The following is a 23,583-nucleotide window of genomic DNA, read 5'->3' as shown; positions in this document are numbered from 1 at the left end:
AGCTGTTTGTCAGCCACGCAGCACACTTCTGGCAGGCAGCCCAGGTGCAGGGGACAGAACGGTCCCTGGAGTGGGGCTTGGGCAAGGAAAGCAGGGCCATTCCCTAGCTTGCACCGAGATAGCTCCCTAAGTGGACCGGCCACTAGGAATGATACAAGAGGTTAATAGCCTTGTACTGCTGCCAGCTCATGGAGTCGACCCCTCAGCTGCAGGGCTTTAGTACAAGCACAGAGATGGAGGTGACATGGTTCTCCCCAGGGGCCTGTGCCAGGAGGGGGCACTCACCGGCTCTCCTCAGGGATGTGCAAGGCCATCATGACCAGGGGGTCACCGCATTCCACCATCCAGCCGTGCCGGTCGCTGATGCGGGCTCTCTCCACAGTCAGGAACTCATTGGGCACGCGGCTCCAGGTCACCGGTGTCAGCATCTGGATGACGAGGCGCGGAGGGCACTGCGGCTCAGGGTTCTTCCGCTCGCTGTGGAACATGGCGGCTGAGAGGGGCATGATGTTCTGCCGGGGCAGAGAGAGGCTGAGAATCAGTGTCTGAGCTGAGAGAGAACCCAGGAGTCCTGGCTCCAGCCCCCCGCTCTAGCCAGTAGACCCCACTCCCCTCCCAGAGCCAGGACAGAACCCAGGAGTCTGAGACCCAATCCCTTGTTCTGACCCACTAGTCCCCACACGGAACACGCAGCATGATTGCGCTTAAATCTCAAAGCAAATCCCTTCCAGACACTCATTGGCACAACCTGCCCAGCTGTGCCAGGGCAGTGGGGGAGCCCAGCTGTGCCATGGGGCAGGGCAGGTTGGAGGGAGCCCAGCTGTGCCAGGGGGGTGGGGTGGAGGACCCCAGTTGTACCCTGGGGTGGGGGCAGGGCAGGTAGGAGGGAGCCCAGCTGTACCAGGGGGCAGGGCAAAGGACCCCAGCTGTGCCAGGGGAGGGGGCAGGGCAGGTTGGAGGGACCCCAGCTGTGCCAAGGGGTGGGATGGAGGACTCCAGCTGTGCTGGGGGTTGGGGAGGGACCCTAGCTGTGCCGGGGGTGGGGCAGAGGACTCCAGCTGTGTCATGGAGCAGGGGCAGGGCAGGCTGGAGGAAGCCCAGCTGTGATAGGCAGCAGGACAAAGGACCCCAGCTGTGCCGTGGGGCAGGGGAGCCCAGCTATGCCAGGGCGGGTTGGAGGGAGCCCAGCTATGCCATGGGGCAGGGGAGCGCAGCTGTGCCAGGATGTGGGGCGGAGGACTCCAGCTATACCAGGGGGCGGGGGCAGGGCAGGTTGGAGGGAGCCCAGCTGTGCCAGGGGGTGGGGCGGAGGACTCCAGCTGTGGCGGGAGTCGGGGAGGGACCCTAGCTGTGCTGGGGGTGGGGCGGAGGACTCTAGCTGTGCCAGGGGGTGGGGCAGGGCAGGTTGGAGGGAGCCCAGCTGTGCTGGAGGGTGGGGAGGGGGCACCCCAGGGCCGCCCCTACCTTCATCTTGCCCAGCTCGAACTGGACGACATTCTGGCTCGTGGGAAGGACGAAGACGGCCGGGAAGAGTTTGGTGTTCGGCTCCACCTGGACCAACCACAGGGAGTGAGAGAGGGCCCGGAGCCAGCGGGTTGGCGGGGCCTGTCCCCTCTAAGGGGCGCCAGGGCTCGGCCCCGCTGGCTGTGGGGGACCCCGGCTGTGCCCCGGGGGGGCAGCTCACCTGGTAGAAGGTGTTGATCTCCTTGCCGTTGGCCGTGAAGGTCATGAGCCCCGTGGCCAGGTCGACCAGGCAGCCGAGCACCAGGTCCACGGTGCTGACCCGGGTCTGCTGCCCACTGCTCACGAACTCCCCGCCCCACACCAGGTAGCAATTGCTGCGTTTGATGCTGTTGGGAGAGGGGTGGGCCCGGGGTAACTGACCCATTCCCCCAGCCACCTACCCCACGCCCCCACAGCCCCCTTCCCTTTCCACCTGGGGCCTTTCATCCACCCCATGACCTCTTGCCCTTCTGCTCCATGGCCTCCCATGACAGGGCCTCCCACCCCACATCCCCGTGACACACCCACTCCTTGGCCCCCACCCAGCCCTCCCCAGTTCAAGGCCCCAGAGGATGGCTGCTCCTTGCAGTGCCCACAGAGGGTCACCTCCTGCTCCCCAATCTGCCCCCCCAGCCCCATGGTGCTGAGTGGCGGAGGCTGGCCGCGGCCGGCCCTCCTCACCTGTCGTGGATGTGGCCCTGGTCATCGCCCATGGTGACGGTGACGGTGCGCACCTTGCTCAGGTCGAAGGCCATGTCGTGCTGATGGTAGTCGGGGGTGACCCAGCCCACCCAGACGCAGGTGGGCTCCTGGCCCGCGAAGATCCGCACCGAGTGGTAGTACTGGGGGGCAGGGCAGGGAAAGGGGCCGTCAGCCCGGCTGGCACCAACCTCACAGCCTGAGAGAGGAGAGTCCACGCCCGTCCCCCGCAGAGCCTGCCCCAACGCCACATCGGGGTCAGCACGGACGGGCAGAGCGCCCCCTGCTGAGCCCCCCACTCCCTGCAGCACAGCGCCCCCTGCTGAGCCCCCCGCTCCCTGCAGCACAGCACCACCTGCTGAGCCCCCCGCTCCCTGCAGCACAGCGCCCCCTAGCACTGCATCGGGGTCAGCACAGATAGGGGAGAGCACCTCCTGCTGAGCCCCCCGCTCCCTGCAGCACAGACCCCCTAGCACTGCATCGGGGTCAGCACAGATAGGGGAGAGCACCCCCTGCTGAGCCCCCCGCTCCCTGCAGCACAGACCCCCTAGCACTGCATCGGGGTCAGCACAGACAGGGGAGAGCACCCCCTGCTGGGCCCCCCGCTCCCTGCAGCACAGTGCCCCCTAGCACTGCATCGGGGTCAGCACAGATAGGGGAGAGCGCCCCCTGCTGAGCCCCCCGCTCCCTGCAGCACAGCGCCCCCTGCTGAGCCCCCCACTCCCTGCAGCACAGCGCCCCCTAGCACTGCATCGGGGTCAGCACAGATAGGGGAGAGCACCCCCTGCTGAGCCCCCCGCTCCCTGCAGCACAGCGCCCCCTGCCGAGCCCCCCGCTCCCTGCAGCACAGCGCCCCCTAGCACTGCTTCGGGGTCAGCACAGATAGGGGAGAGCACCCCCTGCTGAGCCCCCCGCTCCCTGCAGCACAGACCCCCTAGCACTGCATCGGGGTCAGCACAGATAGGGGAGAGCACCCCCTGCTGAGCCCCCCGCTCCCTGCAGCACAGACCCCCTAGCACTGCATCGGGGTCAGCACAGACAGGGGAGAGCACCCCCTGCTGGGCCCCCCGCTCCCTGCAGCACAGTGCCCCCTAGCACTGCATCGGGGTCAGCACAGATAGGGGAGAGCGCCCCCTGCTGAGCCCCCCGCTCCCTGCAGCACAGCGCCCCCTGCTGAGCCCCCCACTCCCTGCAGCACAGCGCCCCCTAGCACTGCATCGGGGTCAGCACAGATAGGGGAGAGCACCCCCTGCTGAGCCCCCCGCTCCCTGCAGCACAGACCCCCTAGCACTGCATCGGGGTCAGCACAGATAGGGGAGAGCACCCCCTGCTGGGCCCCCCGCTCCCAGCAGTGCGGCGCCCCCTAGTGCCACCCCGGCCCACGCGGCCCGGTACCGTGGTGGTGTTCATGATGATCTCGGGGTCATCGCGGTCGTCAGGCACCACGTCTTCCTCCAGCCGCTGCACGGAGGGCACCACCGGGGGCGGGGTGATGAACGTGGCCTTCTTTGCCTTGAACAGGAAGCTGGGGGTGGACGAAGATGTGGGGAGCCGGGGGTGAGTGCCCACCCCCCTGACACGGCTCAGCCCGGCCAGCCAGGGAACCAGCCTGTGTCCAGTGCGGGCCCAGTGGCTGGGAACTGGTGGGGATGGGCTCCGCTCGTTAGAGACCTGGGCTAAGATAGAGGGGAAAGGCCCTGTGCCTCATTCCCTGCCCCCCAATCCCTGTTCTGGAGCTGGATCGGGGCCAGAGCCCCCGGAGGGGAAAGGCCCCATATCCTATTCCCCGCCCCCCCGTCTCCTAGAGGCTCTCACCCCCTCTTGATCTTGCTCTTCTCCGATGCCGCATCCTTCTCATTCTCCGCCCTGGGGGGCTCCTTGGGGGAGGCCAGGGCCCCTGCCTGTTTCTCCTTCTCGGCCTCCTCGGCCTCCTTACGCCCAGCTGACTTCCGGAGCACCTCGAACTCGGAGTCGAGGTCCACGTCCTTGACGTCCTCCTCGGGGATGGTGAGGGCGCGGGTGAGGGGCGTGGCCCCCGCCGTGCACTTGAATTTCTCGTGGAACTCCACGGGCATGCTGAGCCGCAGGAAGAGCAGCTCGCTCACCGCGTTCTGCGAGCCGAAGGTCCGGTGAGTCAGCTTCAGGCAGGGCGGGTTGTCCACCGTGCCGTCGATGCGCAACACCTGGCCGGGGGGAGCATAGGAGTCAGGAGGGGACGACCCAGGTCGGGGCACGTGGAGGCAGAGCCTGGTTTGACTTTAACCGGCCGGTCTCTGCGCTACCCTAAGGACGTCCTGAGCCAGGGGGATGCTAAACCCCGCCTGGGTGCGGCTGCACGTCCAGGCTGGGTGCACGGGGCCACATAGAGCGGGTGGGTCTCCCCCAGGGGCCGGTGGGCAAAGCTGCCAAGAGGAGCAGGCGGGCTGGAGCCAGGGGGCGGGATGTGACCTGCCTTGCGGGAAAGTGGGGGTCTGACCCACGGAAAGATTCCATCAGGAGCCTGTTCCAAAGCTGGGGCCATGGCCCCGACCCTGCAGATCTGGGAGAGGTGGTGCAGGGTGGGGGTCTGGTTTGGAACGGGGGGGCAGGAGTCCCAGAGCAGCCCACAACCTGGCCCCTGCCCGGTCTCAAGAGAGAGGGGCTCACGCTGTAAGCCAGGGAGCCCTTGGTGCCAGCTGGCATGGGGGGGGACGGACAACAGGGGGCATAGGGGTTCACAGGGATCCCATGCAGCAGATATCGGCACTACAGCTCGCCAATGGGCGGCCCGTGAGGTCTGCACATCGAAGGGTACTACTGACGGAGGCAGCAAGCACCCGGTGCACCGGCAGCTCCACCCTCGGCCCTGGGGCAGGGACCCCCTCCCCACTGGGCTCTGGGCTAAGCCTCCCTCCATCGCTCCTCTCTCCCCACTGGGCTCTGGGCTAAGCCCCCCTCCATCGCTCCTCTCTCCCCACTGGGCTCTGGGCTAAGCCCCCCTCCATGGCTCCTCTCTCCCCACTGGGCTCTGGGATGAGCCCCCTGGTGGCTCCCCCTTCCCCATGGGGCTCCGGGCCGACCCCCCCAGCAACTGGCCCCTCACCTCATAGTGGGGGTGCTCGGGGGGGATGGGGGAGAACTGCGGCAGGCTCTTGCTGAACCACATGCTGATGTCGCGTTTCATGTTGATGGCGAAGGGCTCGAATCCCTCCTGCAGCCCGCAGATGGGGAAGTACCGCAGGCTGCTGACCTCCTGGCCCAGGTTCAGCCGCCCCACCTGGCCCAGGCCCAGGCTACACACCGGGAGGAAGCCTACAAGACAGGGCAGAGCCCAGCAGGGTCAGCAGGGCCTAGCACCGCCCCAACTCCCTGGGACAGCACTCCCCCCTCCCCCAAGGTCGTCATGCCCCCCATGACATTACGAGTGTAATACAATTATCACTGAAAGGTGACAGGGCCAAAAAGAGTTAATTAACTCCCAGACTGACCTGACCCATGGCCGTTAGGAAGATATGTAAATGAACAGAGCTGGGAAACGCAGCCGGCACTGTTAGAGATGGAAGGGGAGATGTTTGCTCAGGTCTTGTGATGTAAGCAAACAAGTCTTGTCTATTGCTATGACTCTGATTCAAAGATCAGAAAAGGAATATGGCAAGTCCTCCTTTAACGTCGTCCCGCTAAACGCTGTTTCAGTGTCACGGCCCTGCTCAGGTAGGGAACATGCTCGTTTAAAGTTGTGCAATGCTCCCTTATAAAGTTGTTTGGCTGTAAGAGTCTGTGCAGAGCAGCGACGTTACAAGGGAGCATTGCACAGGTTCTGCTTCTCCCCCTCCCTCCCAGAAAGTCCACAGGACTTGGCGGGGGGTGGGGGATGTGACATGCTCCGGAGAGGAGGTGGAGTGGGGGTGGGAAGAGGTGGGCCTGGACTGTGGACGGGAAGAGATGGGCCTGGAGCATTCCCAGCGAAGTCTGAGCCTGTTCTTCCCCGGGGAACCTGCCGCTGCTGCAGCTTCCTAGCGTCCTGGCCTGCAGGGGGCTGTGCCTGTGTGGGGTAAGCCGGGGGCACCCCCCAACACAGTACAGTACCGTACAGTATACAGTATAACGCCTTCTGTCTGCCCCAAAAATGCCCTTGGATCCTACCCCCCCCATTAACATTAACTCTTATGGGAAAACTGGATTAGTTTAACATTGTTTCACTTGAAGTTGCATTTTCCAGGACCAGTGAAGTTACTGTATTAATAGGTAGGAAGACACTTGAGAGAAATAGTGTTATTGTCTCTCTGTCTCTGTGAAGGTTGTGGCAACCTGTAGCTGAACGGTTACTGGATAAATTACCCTGTGCTAACTGCCAGGATGTTTGGGAGAAGGAGTTAAGCCGATTGTTTTCTCAGGCCAAAAGGCTGCTGGAAATGTATAAAAACCCTGGGACATGATCCGGTGTCATCTCAGATCTGCTTTGGGTTTCAAGAGGGGGAAACCTTAAGCCATAAGGATTGAGATCCCCAGTCACTGACTGGAGCCACCCTGAATATGGACACTGGACTATAACCTATGGACTATTCACAAAAAAGTTGGTGGGTGCTCAGCATCCGCTGGCAGCTCCTCGCCTTGTCCCCCCGCTCCAGCTCACCTCCACCTCCTCCCTGAGCGCGCCGCCACATCCTGCTTCTCCCCCCTCCCTCCCACCGCTTACGCCGCAAAACAGCTGATTTGCGGGGCAGGGAGGGAGGAGGGGGAACGTGGCGCGCTAGGTGAAGAGGCAGGGCCGGGGCGGGCATTTGGGGAAGGGATCCAATGGGGCTGGGAGGGGGCAGAGTTAGGGCAGAGACTTTCAGGATTGGGTTGGTATGGGGGTGGGGGCGGGGGCAGGCACCCACAGACTCTGGAGAAAGTTGGTGCCTATGGGATTATTTCTAAAAGGACTTTTGGCAACTACAAGCTCATCTCTGCTCTGTATCCGGACCTCAAGAACTGAATTCAAGTCTGTCTAGTGATCTTTTAACCAACACTCTCACTCTTTTCTTTTATAATACATTTTAGTTTAGTTAACGAGAATCGACTCTAGTGTGTATGTGGGGTAAGGTCTAAGTTATAATTGGACCCGGGTGTGTGGCTGATTCTTTGGGGTTGGAAGAACCTCTCTTTTATATGATGAGATAGGACGATGATGACTGAAAATCTCATCTGACGTGTGTGTCTGGATGGAGCCTGCGGCTGGGCACTTTAAGGGAACTGCATTATTTGGACTCCTGAGTAACCAGCGAGATACTAGAGAAGCTGTTTGGGGTTGGTTGGTAAATCTAAGCATTGGAATAACCACCAGCTTCTGGGCTTTGTCTGCCCCGTTTTGTTTGCAGTTCACCCTACTTGAGTGACCTCAGCCGGCGCCCACGGGCAGCACTGTCACACCCCCCACACGGGGGAAGGAGGGTGCAGAGAGGGGACATCAGACATGTTCGTGTCCACAGCAGGAACAAAACCCAGCTGTCCCAGCACCCAGCCCCTCCCCCTCCAGCCAATAGCCCCCACTCCCCTCCCAGAGCTGGGGAGAACCCAAGCATCCTGGCTCCCAGTCCTCTGCTCTAACCACTAGACATCACTCTCTTCCCAGAGCCAGGGATAGAACCCAGGAGTCCTGGCACCCAGCCGCCCTGCTCTAACCACTAGCACTGACTCCCCTCCCAGAGCCAGGGAGAACCCAGGCGTCTGGGCAGCCAGCCCCTCACCTTCTCCGATCTCGATGTCCTTGAAGGCCAGCTCGGAACCTGAGTCGCTGATCAGCATCTCCCCGTTGAGCGTGAACATGATGTGGTTCTCAGTCAGGTCGATCATGCAGCCGACCACGTCGCCCGGCTGCCAGGAGCGGCCGAAGGGCTCGCTGCCGATGTGCCAGCGCTGGCCCTGGGGGTGGGGAGAGGGTCAGCGGCCGGGAAAGGCGCCAGGGCCCAGGCTGGTGACATGGGGTGCAATGGCCGGGGGGGTGGGGCAGGAGGCACTGGCCCAGCGTGGCCAGAGGGTACCACACCAAAGGGCAGGACCCCAGGCAGGGGGGGACCTGGCCTGGCATGGCAGGGAGGGGGGGATACAGGGTTAGGGCAGGCTGTTGGTTTGATCCAGGGGGCAGGGGGACAACGGGCTGGGGGGGTCCTGCTGGGCTGATCTGGGGGGCCCGTTGGGTGACCCAGGGGGCCGGCGGATACCAGGCTAGGGGGGCCAGTCCCTCCCCCACTCACCCGGTGGCCGTTGAAGACGTAGGCGAGCTCATCGGCCCCCAGCTCCACGTCAGGGCGCACGTCCGGCCGGGCCCAGCCCACGCGCATTTCGCCCGTGGTCACCGCCTCGAACTCGAAGTACCACCTTCCGGCCCGCACGGCGTAGCACTGCTCCGCCCGGAACACCCGGACCCGCTCCGAGCGCGCCGTGGGTATCCCCTGGGCCGCTGCGGGGCGAGGGCAGGGTCAGGGTCAGGGTCTGCCTGCCCCCGGGGCCACCATCACCCCCCGATCCCCTCCCCACCCTCACACATCCCTCCCCTCCCCCACACCTCACCACCCCATCCCTGCCTTCCCTACTAGCCCTGTGCCCTCCACTACTCAACCACCCCCCCGACAACCCCCTCTCCACAGGGCGGGGCAGAGGAGTGGAGGAGACAAGGGGGACCTGGGGGAAGGGGCCTTGGGGAGGGCAGGAAGGGGACCCAGGGGGAGGGGAGATGAGGGGGCAGGAGGGGGCTTCAGGGGGACCAGAAAAGGGGAGCCCCAGGGGAGGGCAGGAGGGGGTGTGGGGGAGGGGCCCTGGAGGAGGGCAGGAGGGATCTGGCGGAAGAACCCCAGGAGGAGGAGAAAAGGGGGGCCCCAAGGGAGGGCAGGAGGGGTGTGGCGGAGTAGCCCCAGGAGAAGGAGAAAAGGGGGGCCCCAGGGGAGGGCAGAAGGGGTCCAGGGTGGGCCCAGGGGAGGGGCCCCGGGGAGGAGGAGAGAAGGGGTCCACGGCGGGCCCAGGGGAGGGGCCTCAGGAGGAGAGAAGGGGGGCCCAGGAGAGGGCAGGAGGGGTCCAGGGGAGGGGCCCCCAAGGGGGAGAGAAGGGGGATCCAGGGGAGGGCAGAAGGGGTCCAGAGTGGGCCCAGGGGAGGGGCCCAGGGGAGGGCAGGAGGGTCGGGGGTGGGGCCCTGGAGGGGGAGAGAAGGGGGGCCCAGAGGAAGGCAGAAGGGGTCAAGAGTGGGCCCAGGGGAGGGCAGGAGGGTCGGGGGCAGGGCCCCCGAGGGGGAGAGAAGGGGGGACCAGAGGAGGGCAGAAGGGGTCCAGAGTGAGCCCAGGGGAGGGGCCCCGGGAGGAGGAGAGAAGGGGGCCCAGGGGAGGGCAGGAAGGGTCCAGAGTGGGCCCAGGGGAGGGACCCAGGGGACATCAGGAGGGGTCTGGGGGAGGGGCCCTGGGAGGAGGAGAGAAGGGGGGCCCAGGGGAGGGCAGGAGGGGTCCGGGGGAGGGGCCCCCAAGGGGGAGAGAAGGGTCCAGAGTGGGCCCAGGGGAGGGCAGGAGGGGTCCAGAGTGGGCCCAGGGGAGGGGCCCAGGGGAGGGCAGGAGGGGTCCGGGGGAGGGGCCCCCGAGGGGGAGAAAAGGGGGGCCCAGGGGAGGGCAGGGGGAGGGGCCCCGGGGCACTCACAGGTCTCCTGGTCGGGGGGCTCGATGTTGTAGCCGTAGCCGATCAGCGTGCGCACGGCCTCACACAGGCTGTTGCGATTCGTCTTCTTGGTCCGTTCGTCCAGCAGGTTGTAGGGCACCAGGCGCGGGTTCCGCTTGTTCTTGATGTCCTGGTGACACGCACACGCCACGGACACACACGGGACAGGGGGAAACCAAGACGAGCTGCTCTCGAGCCGGTCCAAACCTAGCCGACTGCCTGGGCCCAGCTGGGAGGGGCTGCTCCAGCTGCTGCCCGTCCCTCTGCGGATCTCAAAGCACCGAACTCATGTCGCTCCCATCCCGCCCCCACACAGCCACTTGTGAAGCAGGGATGGACCATGGCCCTGGGTCACTGAAGGGAACGAGACAGGGGGAGAACCCAGGAGTCCTGGCTCCCAGCCCTCTGCTCTAACCACCAGCCCTCGCTCCCCTCCTAGAGCCAGGGAGAGAACCCAGGAGTCCTGGCTCCCAGCCCCCCACCCGGTCTAACCACTGGATACAATGCCTGGTTCCGTCACGAAACCGAAGACAGCCCAACGCCCACTCACCCTGGCACAGAGCGGGCGGTAACAATCCCCCAGCCCACCTGAAGAACCTCCCCAGCCCCCACCTACCCTGGCCCCTCAGCCTGGCCCCCCAGCAGTCCCCTCCCCATGCCCCAGCCCCAGCCCCAGCCCCCTACCTGCACGATGCTGTAGGTCCAGCCCTGGCTGACGCGGTCCCGGGCCCACACGTTGTGCCCATTCTCGGCCAGCTTGTCCACCAGCGTGTTCTGGGCCGGGGTCAGCTTGACGTGGGCCAGGTCCAGCGGGGCCGGCTTGTAGCCATTGGACATCATGTACCTGCCAGGCGAGGGGCTTTCCGCTAGGACCTGCCAATCAACCTCCATCTCCATCTAGCCCAGTATCTCCCCCTCCCCAGCTGATCTAGCCTGGTATCCCCACCCCCAGTGACAGAGCGAGAAATTTCCACTGTGTGCGCCTCAGTTTCCCCATGTGCTGCCTGGTTAAGGAGGCAGTGGGCAGAGACCCACGCCTGGGACTCATGGAGAGTCCTAGAAGACACTGGCCAATCCAATTGCCCAGACATTTGGCACCTAGAGCACCTGGACAGCCCCACCCGCCTTACGGAGCCGGGAGGACGAAGGCCTGAGGGGGGTCAGGGGAGTTGTTAAGTGGGGGCAGCTGGAGGCAGGGGAGAGGCGCCTGGACTGGGACTCAGGGGGGTCAGGGGGGTCAGACCGACCCAGATGGCTGCGAGTCACTCCGGAGCCGGGAACAGGGGGGGGGGACTGGTTGTAGGGTGTGAAGCGGGGGGGCTGGTGGCCCCGAGGGCCGGTCCCAGGAGGCAGGGAGACCATGTGGCTTGCCCCAGTGACAGCGTGTGACCCTGGGGGGTCTAGCACACTGACGGGGTCCTCGCCTGAGGGCACTGGATCTGCAGCTCCGTGACACCTGTGCCCAGACCTCCAGCCTGTCCCCCCACCCCATTTATTTGGTCACCCTGGGGCTCAAAGGTTCAACAAGCCCAGGCCAAGCACTGCCCAGGGGCGACGTCCCGGGGCCGGTGGAGCCTCAGGCGGCTCCATGGGGGTCACGTCCCCCCAGGCTCTTCCCCCCCCTCCCCGAACACCCACGTTTTGGGCAGCTTGGTCTTCTTGAGGTTCTCCTCAGCCTTCTCATCGGCCATGCCCACGTGACAGCCCAGCGCCAGCAGCGTCCTGTGGGGGGGGGACAGCAATGGGGGGGTGTCAGCTCCCCAACAGAGCCTCCTGCCCTGCCGCCACCCCCAGGAGATGAGTCCCACATCCCTTCCCTCCGCTGCCACCCCCACAAGAGATGAGACCCCCCCACCCCGCCCCCCACCCTCAATGGACAAGTCCCCCCTCCCTCCACTGCCCCCCAAGAGATAAGCCCCCCCATCCTGTCCCCTTGCTCAGCAGCCACCCCCTCTCCCCCATCCCAATTCTCCCCCCATCCCAGCTGGACCTCCCTCACCCACCCCTAGTGTGGAGAGGGGTCTCAGCCCCCCACGTCCTCAGGCCCCGTGACAGCCCGCCCTCCCCCGTGTTTCCGAGTCCCTGCAGACGTTACCCTCCATCTCCCCCCGTTCCCCCGCTCACTTCAGGGTCTCCCCCGACATCTGCAGGTTGTAGTTCCTCTCCGGCTCGGGCAGGCTGTGGAAATCCAGCAGGCAGGGGTGAAGCCGCTTGTTGTCGTCCCGGATCTGACAAGGGGACAAGGGGTCAGCGACCCACTGACACCCTGACCCGAGTCCCTCCCAACCCCCACCAGCAGTGGGTTCTGGGAAAGGGGCTGAGCTGGGGTATTCGGGGAGCACGGGCTGAGCCGGGGAGTTCTGGGGGGCAGGGGCTGGGCCAGGCTGAGTTGTTCTATGGGGCAGGGGTTAGGCTACACGGTTCTGGGGGGAAGAGACTGGGCTGGGTGGTTCTGGGGGGCAGGGGCTGGGCTGGGTGGATCTGGGGGACAGGGGCTGGACCAGGCTGGGGGCTTCTAGGGGGCAGGGGCTGGGCTCGGCCGGCTGCCAGGCAACCCATCTGAAAAGCAGGACCCAAGGGCTGGCAGCCGGTGGGTAGCTGGTGCCCACCCCTCAGCGACACCCCCTCTCCCGGCCGGGGGCAGCTACCAGTCATGGGGTGGGGGAGAGGTCAGAGCAGGAGCAGAGATGTTCCCCGGTGGGAAGCAGTAGGGATGGATGGGGGGTAGGCAGGGGCCTGTAGGGGGCATGAGGGCACCCGTGGGCCCACAGGGGAGTACGGGGGGCACTCGTGGGCCCTGTAGGGAGCTATGGGGGGCACTTGTGTGCCCACAGGGGGGTACGGGGGCATTCATGGTCCTGTAGGGAGCTATGGGAGGCACCCGTGGACCCACAGGGGGGTACAGGGGGGCACTCGCGGGCCCACAGGGGGGTACGGGGGGCACTCATGGTCCTGTAGGGAGCTATGGGGGGCACTCACGGGCCCATAGGTCCAGCCCTGTTCGATCCGGGTCAGCGCCCACAGCTCGTGGATGTTCTCCGCCAGCTTCTCACGGATCCTCTCCAGGTGCGGGGGGAGGACGATCTGTGGGGACAGGGGTTAGACAAGGCCCCCCAGCCTGCCCAGCCCTGCCTTCGGGGACACTTCCGAGCGGGTCCCGGCCTCCCCATTGGGACTCCTGGCAAGAGGGGGTCAGCGCCTGGGGGCAACGAGCACTGGGCGGCTCCCCACAGGCCTGAGGCCAGGCTGCACCCATCTCCCCCCCCGGCTGGGACAGGTTGACAGCCTCCCCCCACAGCTTCCCAACCCCCTCCCCCAGACTGGGTGGGGGGTCTCTTCCCACAAGTTCCCCCAAAGCCAGGGAGGGACCCTCCCCTGCACCCCTGTAGCCAGGTGGGGCCCCTCCCCTGAACTTCCCCTGAGCCAGGCGGGGCCCCCCTCCCCCAAACCCCCCTCCCCCAACACCCCCCCCGGAGCCAGGCAGGGCCCCTCCCCCCAAGCCCCCCGCCCCCGAACCCCCCTCCCCCAACCCCCCCCTCCCCAGAGCCAGGCAGTGCCCCTCCCCCAAGCCCCCCTGGAGCCAGGCAGGGCCCCTCCCCCAAGCCCCCCGCCCCCGAGCCAGGCAGGGTCCCACCCCCCAAGCCCCCCGCCCCCGACCAAGGAAGGGCCCCTCCCCCCAAGCCCCCCCCCCCCCCCCTGAGCCAGGCAGGGTCCCCCCTTCCCAGGCCAGGGCTCCGGGGGTGCTACCTGCTGGGTGTCGACGGGGCAGGGGGTGAAGGCCGTGTGGGACAGGGCCTGGGTGGGCCCCAGCAGGCTGCGGACGCTGCCCACGTCCTGCCTGTACTCCTTGATGGGCTCCACCCGCATCCGCTCGCGGGGCAGCAGGGCCTCGAAGCAGGGCGCGTAGCCCGGGGGGGGCAGGAACTTGAAGTCGCCGTGGCGGCCCCCCAGGAGGAAGCGGACCCTGTGGGGGGATGGTGAAGGCTGGACCCCTCCCCCACAGCCAGTTGGACCCCTTCCCACTCCTCCCCCAACCAATTTTCCCTCCCCATCCCCCCCAACTGCCTTCTCCTCCCCTGCAGCCTCCCTTCCTGGACTCCCTCTCCCTGCTGGCCCCCTCCCCCACTTCTGTCCCTCCGCTCCTCCCCCCACCAATTCTCCCACCCGTCCCCCTCTCCTCCCCGGCAGGCCCCATATCCCCCAACCCCATCAGCTCCCTCCTGCCAATCCCTTCCCCACCCTGGTCAGCCCCCTCTTCGTCCTCCTCTTCCTCCCCCCTTTCCCCTATTCCTCCTCCCCACCCCCAATCCCCCTCCGCTGGCCCGGGCTCACTTGATGCCCGCGGAGAAGCTGACCACGGGGAAGAAGAGCCCGTCCACGTTGAAGTTCTCGAACATGCCCTGCACGGGGAAGCCGTTGATGCGGAAGGACATGCTGGGCACGCTCAGGTCCAGGCAACAGCTCACCACGTCGTCGGCCGCCAGCGTGTGCTGGCCGGGCGAGGCCACGGCACGGGCCACGCGACCTGGGCAGGCGGAGATGGGAGGCCGGTGAGAGGCCGGGCTGAGCAGCAGGCGAGGGCGGGGGCAAGGGGCAGGGCAGAGCGCGGGTGCAAAAAGACACGGCGAAAGGCCGAGGGGGAGAGAAACACGGGTGCAAGGAGCGGGGGGTGCTGATCAAGGCATGCTGGCTAGTAACCTCCGCGCCCTGCGGCCGCACGTCTGCGTTCGGCACAAGCAGTCGCTCCCGAGCCGAACCTGGCCTACGCTCTTCTCCACCGTTAGGGGCTCGGGGCACGCGGGTGTTCTCCCATCGTGACGGGCAGGGAGCGGTCGCCCTGGCATGTCCCAAAGGAGAAAGACAAGACGTATGACTGCTCTGGCCTGGCCCAAGGTGAGGAGATACCTTCGCGCCCGTTGGAGCCAGCGATGGAGGGAAGGGGAGCGCCGGGACACCAGAGGGCCGAGCTGGGAAGCTGGCTGGGTAAATGCAGTTGCAGACCCTAGACTAGTCCACAGGTTAGGCATAAGCAGGTGGCTTTAGGGATGTCATCCGGTGAGCAAACCTGTGCAAGGTGAACTTAACGACGCTGCACAGCATGGCTTCCCAGCGACTGGGATCGTACCGAGCCTCTGTTCCTCCACTAGCTCCTCACTGACTTTTTGCAATCCCCCGGACTGACACTGGAGATTTCGGCCCCTGAAGCTATTTCATACCAAGCCAAAGCGAGGTCAAGCAACAGACAGTGCAGCTTCCCACAGGGTGCAAAGAGTAGGCAGAAGTGTGCAAGTGTGCCAGAGAGAATACACAAGAGAGTGTCCGTTTGTGTGAGGACCTGAGTAAAGAATGTGCAGGAGGCCGAGTGTGACGAACTGGGACTGTTCTTACTGTGATCTGTGAGTGCTGAGTGGTGGGTGTTGGCCTGGGAGGACTGTCATAAACAGATAGCTAAGGGTTAATGTCTCTTTCACCTGAAACACCTGACCAGAGAACCAATCAGGAAACCGGATTTTTTCAACTTTGGGTGGAGGGATTTGAGTGTCTGAGTCTTTTGTCAGTCTGCCTGCTTCCTCTGAGCTTTGGAGAAGTAGTTCTATTTTCTAATCTTCTGTTTCTAAGTGTAAGGACAAAGAGATCAGATAGTAAGTTATATGGTTTCTTTTCTTTGGTATTTGCATGAATATAAGTGCTGGAGTGCTTTGATTTGTATTCTTGTTGAATAAGGCTGTTTATTCAATATTCTTTTAAGAAATTGCCCTGTATTGTGTCATCTGTATACAGAGAGACTATTTGTATTTTTTCTTTCTTTTTTATATAAAGCTTTCTTTTAAGACCTGTTGGAGTTTTTCTTTACTTCAGGAAAATTGAGTCTGTACTCACCAGGGAATTGGTGGGAGGAAGAAATCAGGGGAGATCTGTGTGTGTTGAATTTGCTAGCTTGATTTTGCATTTCCTCTGGGTGAAGAGGAAAGTGCTTTTGTTTCCAGGATTGGAAACGGAGAGGGCAAGTCCCTCTGTTTGGATTCACAGAGCTTGTGTCTGTGTATCTCTCCAGGAGCACCTGGAGAGGGGAAGGGAAAAAGGATTATTTCCCTTTGTTGTGAGACTCAAGGGATTTGGGTCTTGGGGTCCCCAGGGAAGGTTTTTCAGGGGGACCAGAGTGCCCCAAAACACTCTAATTTTTTGGGTGGTGGCAGCAAGTACCAGGTCCAAGCTGGTAACTAAGCTTGGAGGTTTTCATGCTAACCCCCATATTTTGGACGCTAAGGTCCAGAATCTGGGACTAAGGTTATAACAAGGACGATCTGCATTGGGGGATGGAAGACTGGCCTTGGGGAAAGATACCTGAGCAGGTAACATGAGAACCCAAGAAGGAGTTAGAGGCCAGGTGACACCTCTGCCAGGGAAGCTGAATAAAGGCTGGGGGAGGAGGGAAGGACAGACAGGACTCTGACCCCCCCAAGGGGGCTATGCTGCTCCTGGGACCCCAAGATGGACCTAATTGGGGAGGATCCTGTTGTCTGCACCTGCAAGGCCTGTCTTGGACTGTGTTCCTGTCCTCTAAATAAACCTTCTGCTTTACTGGCTGGCTGAGAGTCGTGGTGAATCGCAGGAAGCCGGGGTGCAGGGCCCTGACTCCCCCACACTGTGACACTGTGCTAGAGCATCCGTGTGCACATCAGAGTGCAAAAGAACATGTGAAAGAAATACTGTGGGCATAAGTGTGCATGACACAGTGTGCAACAAGTGTGCGAGAGTGTCAGCACGTGAATGTGTGTGAACAAGTGTGCAAAAACACGCAACAGAATGTGTGTACAAGAATGGATGAGTGAGTGTGCACTGAACGTGTGTGCAAGAACAAGCAAGTGAATGTTAATGTGCACAGATGTATGCAAAAGAGAAATAGGGTGCACATAAGAGCATGCACAAGTGAGCAAGCAACAAGTGTGCAAGGCAGTGCACACAAGATAATGTGCATGCATAAGGGTGCGTTCGTGTGCAAATAGTGTGCAAGAACCGGAGTGCAAAAAGAGCATGCACAAGGGCGTGCACAGGTGCGTGCAGGAGGGTGTGCAAAATCACATGCCAAAAAGAGCATGTGAGTGTGCAAGAGGGGGCCTGGGCGCTCCCTCTGCAGCACCCCCATGCCCGCTCCTTTGCACGCCCGCCAGAGCGGCCGAGCCCTGGGCAGAGCTGGGGCTCGTACCTGACCAGAGGTGCAGGCCGTCGAAGCCAAAGGAGTACAGGTCGTCCCCCACGCCGTTGCCGCCCCAGCCCTCCCCGCCCCCGGGGTAGGGGCTGTAGCCCTCGGCAATGGCCCAGCCCACGCGCAGGTGGGTGGCCTGCGCTGTGACGAAGGGCTCCACGTAATCCACGATCAGCTCGTAGTACCACTTCTTGTACTGCGTCGAGCCCTCGTGCGTGCCCAGGAAGATGTTGGGGCGCATGCTGTAGGGCAGAGAGAAGCACTGGGGAGGGAGAGGCTGGGGGGGCAGGAAGGAACCCCCCCACTCCTCCAGCACACATTATGCACCTTGCAAACTACAAGGTACTACCACCTCTGGGGTGGGGCGCCAGGGGCTGTTTGTACAGGGACCCCTCACCAGCGCTGGGATGCAGCCACCTCTGGGGTGGAGCACAGGGGCTGTTTGTACAGGGACCCCTCGCCTGCCACTGGGATGCGACCGCCTCTGGGGTGGGGCGCGGGGGCTGTTTGTACAGGGACCCCTCACTCGACGCTGGGATGCAACAACCTCCGGGGTGGGGCATGGGGGCTGTTTGTACAGGGACCCCTCGCCCGGCACTGGGATGCGGCTGCCTCTAGGGTGGGACACGGGGGCTGTTTGTACAGGGATCCCTCGCCAGCGCTGGGATGCAGCCACCTCTGGGGTGCGGTGCGGGGGTTGTTTGTACAGGGACCCCTCGCCTGGCACTGGGATGCAGCCACCTCTGGGGTGCGGTGCGGGGGTTGTTTGTACAGGGACCCCTCGCCCGGCGCTGGGATGCGGCTGCCTCTGGGGTGGGACATGGGAGCTGTTTGTACAGGGACCCATCACCAGCGCTGGGATGCAGCCACCTCTGGGGTGCGGCGCGGGGGCGGTTTAACAGCTGTACAGAGCAGAAAATGAGTCAGCCCTGCCCTCACCTAGTGACGTAGTTAATGAGGCTGGTCTGCAGGAGCAGGTCGCGGCGGGGGAGCAGATTCTCGGTGATGAGGTTCTGGTTGGAGCGCACGGCCACCCCGTTGCAGACGCACAGAGAGCAGAGCACGTCGAGGACCTACCGGGGTGGGGAGAGGAGACAACGCTGCGGTTTCCACTGGGATGCAGGACCCCAGCCTGGCCCTGCCAGCCAGCTGCTGGACGCCCCAGGGAAGGGATCGAGTGCCATTTCAGAACAGAGGGGGGCAGATCGGGGTGTGGTCAGAGCACACTGCGCTGTGACTTGTCCCTGCCCCCCAGGGCCGGTGGTGGTGGTGGTGGTGGTGAGGGGCAGCGTGAGTTACAGCAGCCCAGGGGTTGCTCTAACTGACAGCAGGGAGCAGACAGGGCCCTCAGGGTGGAAGTACAATGGGGCCTTACCACCCATCTCCAGCCTGTCCCTGCCCCCAAGGCAGGGACGGGAAAGCCGAGGATTCGGCCCCGGAGCTGCGGGCGACTCCCTCACCTTGTGGTTGCGGCCGTGCTTGTCCAGCAGGGAGATGATGGATTTGATGTGGTTCTCCTGGATGATGTTCAGCACCTCGGGGCTCTCGATGAGGACGCAGTACAGCACCTCCAGGATCCCTGGTGGGGGGCACCGGGCCGTGCGTGAGTGCACGCGTGACCGGGCAAGCGTGTGACGAAGTGGGGGATTTTCTTGTTTTTCCCTTGTTTTCCAGTGATTTGCATGCACAGGGGGTGGGACAAGTGTCCCCGGGTGTTACTGGTTTAAGGAGGGGAGGGGAGAGGGAGTTTGTTGGGACACAGGACTGGAGAGGGAACCTGGGACCCCGGCCGATGGCCTGGAGGATGGAGACCCCAGCGACTGGTGACCTGGCGACCCACAGGCCCAGCTCAGGAGTCACAGCCGGTTCTGGCCAGTGGGGGACAACGGGCTGCGGGGAGAGGACCCTGGCGACCTGACCAGCCGGTTCCAGCCAGAGGAGGGCGGAGAGGAGAGGAGGCCCAGGCGACCCTGTTTATCTGGAGAGAGGACAATGGACAGAGGCAGGGCCTGGGGCCGGGGGTCTCAGATGCCCAGCTGGGAAGCAGGGGGGCTCGGGGCTGGAAAGGGGGAGCAGGCAGAGCCCCCCTGGATGCAGGGGGACCAGGATGTGCTGGGCTGAGGGAGGCCAGGCCTGAGCCCCTGAGAGTTTCCTGTGCTGGGTTCAAACGCTCAGTAAACCCTCCTGTGTTACGCTGGCTGAGAGTCGCGCCGGGCTAGAGAACAGGGCGCAGGGGTGGGGCATTATCCCCTTTGGGGGGCAGAGGCCCTGGGGGTCCAGAGCGAGGGGACTCCCTGAGGGGGCCTACGGCAGAGACAGACGTGCTAAGGCTCAGAGAGGTGCAGCTCCAGGAGGCGGAGGGGCCTGACCCCGAGAGACAGTGGCCCCCCAAGAAAGGCTGTTGCACTGAAGGGGGTTCCCCCCGGGACCACATTGGGCCAAGAGTGGACACGATCTGCGAGTCCGCGACAAAGTGTCACACACACACCTGGGGTGGGCCGTGTGCATCGTGTGGTGTGGCCGCGCAGGCGAACATGCAGCCGGATCCGCCACTGCCATGAGCACAGGTGTGGATTCATGTATCTGCTCGTGTACACGTACCGCTGGGCGTGTCCACATGCGCACAGCACGGATCTGCGGGAGCGCATGCGTGTGTCTGCGGGCTTCTGCCCACGCCTTGGCCAGGTCGGGGACGTTCTCAAGGCCTCGGGGAGGGCCCAGCCGCTTGCCTCGCCGCCCTGGATGCGGCCCATGAGACCCGTCCCCCCACCCAGCGCCCCTCACCCCTCCTGCCCAGTCTCACCGGAGGAGGCCTCCAGCCGGTCGAGCTTGCTGACCAGCCAGTCCAGGTTGCTGGAGAAGAGGGCACAGTTGGAGCGGTTGCCCCGGATCAGCGAGGCTGCGGGGCGAGAGAGGGGCCATCAGCCGGGGGTGCCGCCTCCCCCACCCCCAAGCAGGACCCTCCCTCCCACTCCTCCATCCAGCAGGCAGGCCCACAGCTCAGCAGCCGGGGCTGGTTTCTGCCCTGCCCGGCCTGGGCCAGCCGCTCTCTGCAGGACAAGCCTCATGGCCGGCTGCCCCCTGCTCCGCAGCCCTGCGGGGAGGAAGCGAGAATCTGCCCTAGCCCCGCTCCGGTCCCGGAGCCCCACGCACCCAGCAGCTCGTACAGCAGGTTGACGATCTCCTTCCAGGACTCGGCCGCCTCCTCGCCGGCGAACTCGGCGAAGTGGGCAGCCGTGCTGTACAGGTTGAGACGGTCGATGCAGTCCAGCACCAGCGTGATCATGCCCTGCGGGGAGCCGAGCGCAGCCGTCACACCCCAGGGCACCAGCCTGACCTCCCCCACCAGCAGAAACCCCCACCTCCAGGCCCCCGCACCCAGCTCCCGTCCCTTCCTGTCCAGCCCAAAGCATGGGATCACTTACCCTGCAACTGAGATGCAGCCACCTCTAGGGTGGGGCAGGGCAGCTGTTTATACAGGGATCCCTCGCCCATGGCTGAACGTTGCTTCCTGCTGCACAGTGCCCCCGGCACCGCATTGGAGCTGGCGCTGACTGCGAGGGGACAGCGGCCCTGACTGAGGCCCACACCAGCTCCCCATAGCTCAGCCCCCCATAGCCCTAGACTGCCAGGGGAGAGCGCCTGTCCCACTCCATGCTGACCTCACCCCCTCCCTTTGCACTGGCCCAGTGCCCCCCCTTCCCACCGACCTCCTCCTGGAAGAGGTTCTGGCGGCTTTTGAGTGAGCGCAGCCGGCCCTGCTTCTCCTCGTGCTGCAGGTCTTCCTCTGGGTGCTGGAAGTAGATGATCAGGTCCCGCAGGCTCAGGATCATCCCGTCGATGGGCAGCACGGTCCCGGCTCCGGCCTTGCCCTTCCCGCTCAGGCTGTCCAGGCCCCTGTCAGCACCGCGGAGGGAGGGGGTCAGCCTGGCCCCGCTGCCCAACCCTGCTCGGGGCAGATCCCACCTCTCCCACCAGTAGGCAAAGGACCAGAGCCCCCCAGCAGGGCGGGGGACAGATTTGGGGGAGCTGAGGGAGACAGGAGACCAATCGAGAGGGGGCCCAGCAGGGGAGAGCAGCAGAGCTGTAGCAGGAGGCCAGGATGGGAGGCAGAGAGAAGGGGAGCTGAGGGGGCCCAGGGGCTTTGCTGGGGAAGGAGAGGAGTTAACGAGGGGGGGTAAGAGGGAGTTGAGGGAGCAGGGGGAGGGTGCAAGGGGCAGTGGCGAGGGGGTGCCTAGGAACGGGGCCTGCTCAGGGGCAGGGGAGAGACCACGCCCACCCCCTCCCCAGCTCAGGGGTCCCCAGAGCGTGACTTGCTCTGCACCCCGCTGCAGACACCCAGACCCGTCACCCGTCCCCTGGAGACTGACCCCCAGAGCCAGCAAGGGGCATCAGCCAGGCTGCTCAGCATGCTGGGGGGGCAAAGTGTGTGTGTGTGGGGCGGGGGACCAGAGCATCCACCCAGCCAAATGGGGGGGACATGGTAACTGGAGAGATCAGCCCCTGCCTAGGTCAAGCCCCTCATCTCCAACCTCTCCCTAGGTTCTGCACCCCAATCTCCAATGCCCCCCAGGGTTCATCCTCTCATTTCCCAGGTCCCCCATGGGACACAGCCCCCTCCCCATGACCTTCCCCCAGGGTCCAGCCCCCCAGGGTTCAACCCCAGCTCCCGGGGCCCCCTGGTGTCCCCAGATTTGGCCCCCTCCCCCCAGTGCCCTAGGGTTCAACCCCCAGCCCCCCCGAGTTCCCCTGGGTTCAACCCCTGGGCCCCCCTGGTACCCCCCAGGTATGGCCCCTTCCCCCGAGTGCCCCCAGGGTGCAACCCCCAGCCCCCCCTGGGGCCCCCAGGTTCGGCCCCCTCCCCCCGGCCCACCGGACGAAGTGGCTGTAGAGGCCGCTGGTGCTGTAGATGATGCGGGCGGCCTGCGACTCCTCGTGCTGGCAGCGGGTCAGGGACAGGGCGTCGTCCATGTGCCCCTCCTGATGCAGGATGGCCTGGGGGGCGGGCAGAGCCATGGGGTGAGCGGGGAACAGGAACCCCTGCAAACCAGCCACCCACCCCCACTCTGGGCAGCCCCAGGGACACCCCCCCAACCGGCCACCCCCCCCCGGGCAGCCCCAGGGACACCCCCCCAACTGGCCCCCTGCCCCCGCGCTGGGCAGCCCCAAGGACACCCCCCCAACCGGCCATCCCCCCCCGGGCAGTCCCAGGGAACCCCCCCAACCCGGCCGCCCCCCTCCCTCTGAGCAGCCCTGGGACCCCCCGGTGCGTCCCGCCCCACACCCACCTTCCTCTTGAGCAGCCCCAGCCGCAGGGCCTTGGCGTCGGGCGCGGCGTAGGTCAGCCACAGGCCGCTGGCCGCGTGCTGCACGAAGCACATGGTCTCCCCGTACTTGATCTCGGCGGCCCCCATGCCCTCCACGTCCCGCTTGGGCGCCACGTCCAGCTTCTCCTGCGGGGGGGCGAGAATGGGGAAGAGGGGGCGCCGTGAGGAGATGGGGGTACCAGGAATGTGGGGGGGGGTGAGTGTGGGGGATGCGGATGCTGGGAATGAGGGGGCCGTGAGTGTGGGGGGGTGGGGGTAATAAAAACATGGGGGCTGGTGGGGGCAGGCACAGAGGAGGTGGTGAATGTGGGGTGAACGGGGGGAGGAGCTGGGGCTGGGAATGCAGGGAATGGGGGGCGGCTGCCATTGGGAGAATGGGGTGGGGGGAGGGAAGGGCCTCAGCTCAGGCCCAGCCCCCTCCCCTGGCCATAGAAGGACAAGCCGCAGCCCCCGACTCTCGGCTCAGCTGTCTCTGGGGGTCACCCCCACACTGCCCCTGCTCTCTCGCCAGGGGAGTCAGTGCTGCCTGTCCTGGCACCTGGGGGCAGGCGAGGGGGTGTCCAGCCGTCAGCCCCACAGTCCACCCTGCGCTGAGATGCGGCTGCCTCTGGGGTGGGGCGTGGGGGCTGTTTGTTCTCCCACGCTCAACACTACGGGTGGGGAAGTGAAGGAAAATCCCACCTTCAAGACAAATGTTAGGGTTTGACCCTGGCCCTGCCCCCCGCGGCCCTGCCCCTCCCCGCCCCCCACAGCGTGGCGCCCCCCAGCCCCGCTCTCACCTTGGAGGCGCGGAAGCAGAAGGCCGTGGCCTTGGTGTTGGCTTTCTCAGCGTCCACCACGACCAGCCCCTTCTCCTCTGTCAGGCCCAGGTAGCGCCCGGTGGTGACGTGCCGCGCCCGGAACTGCTGCCCCCATCGCATGTAGCTCCCGCTCCAGCTGTCGGGGGGGGCAGAGAAACCCAGTGCTGGCGCCGCCCCCCGGCTCTGGGCCCCCCAGCTCCACTGGAAGCTGGGTCATCCCAGACCCCGCCGCCCACCGGATGCAACGATTGTGGCTGGATTCGAACCCGCCCCCCGTCCACATCCGTCCAGTCCCCGACCTCCCCAGTCTGCACAGTCCCCTCCCAATCCATACAGTCCCCAGCCCCCCTGGTCCATACAGTCCCCAACCTCCCCCGGTCCATAATTCCTC

General features: G+C 64.7%; 1 protein-coding gene across 1 annotated transcript in view; it reads right to left on the bottom strand.

Annotated features, from left to right (window-relative positions):
* RYR1 (ryanodine receptor 1) overlaps nucleotides 1-23,583 on the bottom strand; it is a 102,078-nt gene that overhangs the window by 59,999 nt on the left and 18,496 nt on the right. The window contains exons 11-35 of the mRNA XM_030544475.1: nucleotides 23,172-23,328; nucleotides 22,354-22,518; nucleotides 21,939-22,060; nucleotides 20,776-20,962; nucleotides 20,219-20,354; nucleotides 19,869-19,964; nucleotides 18,526-18,644; nucleotides 18,005-18,138; nucleotides 17,066-17,307; nucleotides 14,191-14,383; nucleotides 13,606-13,822; nucleotides 12,838-12,942; nucleotides 11,983-12,086; nucleotides 11,497-11,580; nucleotides 10,543-10,702; nucleotides 9,841-9,988; nucleotides 8,418-8,623; nucleotides 7,911-8,085; nucleotides 5,285-5,493; nucleotides 4,018-4,385; nucleotides 3,598-3,727; nucleotides 2,185-2,345; nucleotides 1,685-1,850; nucleotides 1,465-1,551; nucleotides 286-512 (exon numbers count right to left, since the gene is read on the bottom strand). Of these exons, the coding sequence (XP_030400335.1) occupies nucleotides 286-512; nucleotides 1,465-1,551; nucleotides 1,685-1,850; nucleotides 2,185-2,345; nucleotides 3,598-3,727; nucleotides 4,018-4,385; nucleotides 5,285-5,493; nucleotides 7,911-8,085; nucleotides 8,418-8,623; nucleotides 9,841-9,988; nucleotides 10,543-10,702; nucleotides 11,497-11,580; nucleotides 11,983-12,086; nucleotides 12,838-12,942; nucleotides 13,606-13,822; nucleotides 14,191-14,383; nucleotides 17,066-17,307; nucleotides 18,005-18,138; nucleotides 18,526-18,644; nucleotides 19,869-19,964; nucleotides 20,219-20,354; nucleotides 20,776-20,962; nucleotides 21,939-22,060; nucleotides 22,354-22,518; nucleotides 23,172-23,328 (4,098 nt within the window). The remainder of the gene's footprint in view (nucleotides 1-285; nucleotides 513-1,464; nucleotides 1,552-1,684; nucleotides 1,851-2,184; nucleotides 2,346-3,597; nucleotides 3,728-4,017; nucleotides 4,386-5,284; nucleotides 5,494-7,910; nucleotides 8,086-8,417; nucleotides 8,624-9,840; nucleotides 9,989-10,542; nucleotides 10,703-11,496; nucleotides 11,581-11,982; nucleotides 12,087-12,837; nucleotides 12,943-13,605; nucleotides 13,823-14,190; nucleotides 14,384-17,065; nucleotides 17,308-18,004; nucleotides 18,139-18,525; nucleotides 18,645-19,868; nucleotides 19,965-20,218; nucleotides 20,355-20,775; nucleotides 20,963-21,938; nucleotides 22,061-22,353; nucleotides 22,519-23,171; nucleotides 23,329-23,583) is intronic.

The sequence above is a fragment of the Gopherus evgoodei genome, unplaced genomic scaffold (assembly GCF_007399415.2).
Source record: "Gopherus evgoodei ecotype Sinaloan lineage unplaced genomic scaffold, rGopEvg1_v1.p scaffold_34_arrow_ctg1, whole genome shotgun sequence".
NCBI lineage: Eukaryota > Metazoa > Chordata > Testudines > Testudinidae > Gopherus > Gopherus evgoodei.
This window is presented reverse-complemented; position numbering and strand designations above follow the sequence as displayed.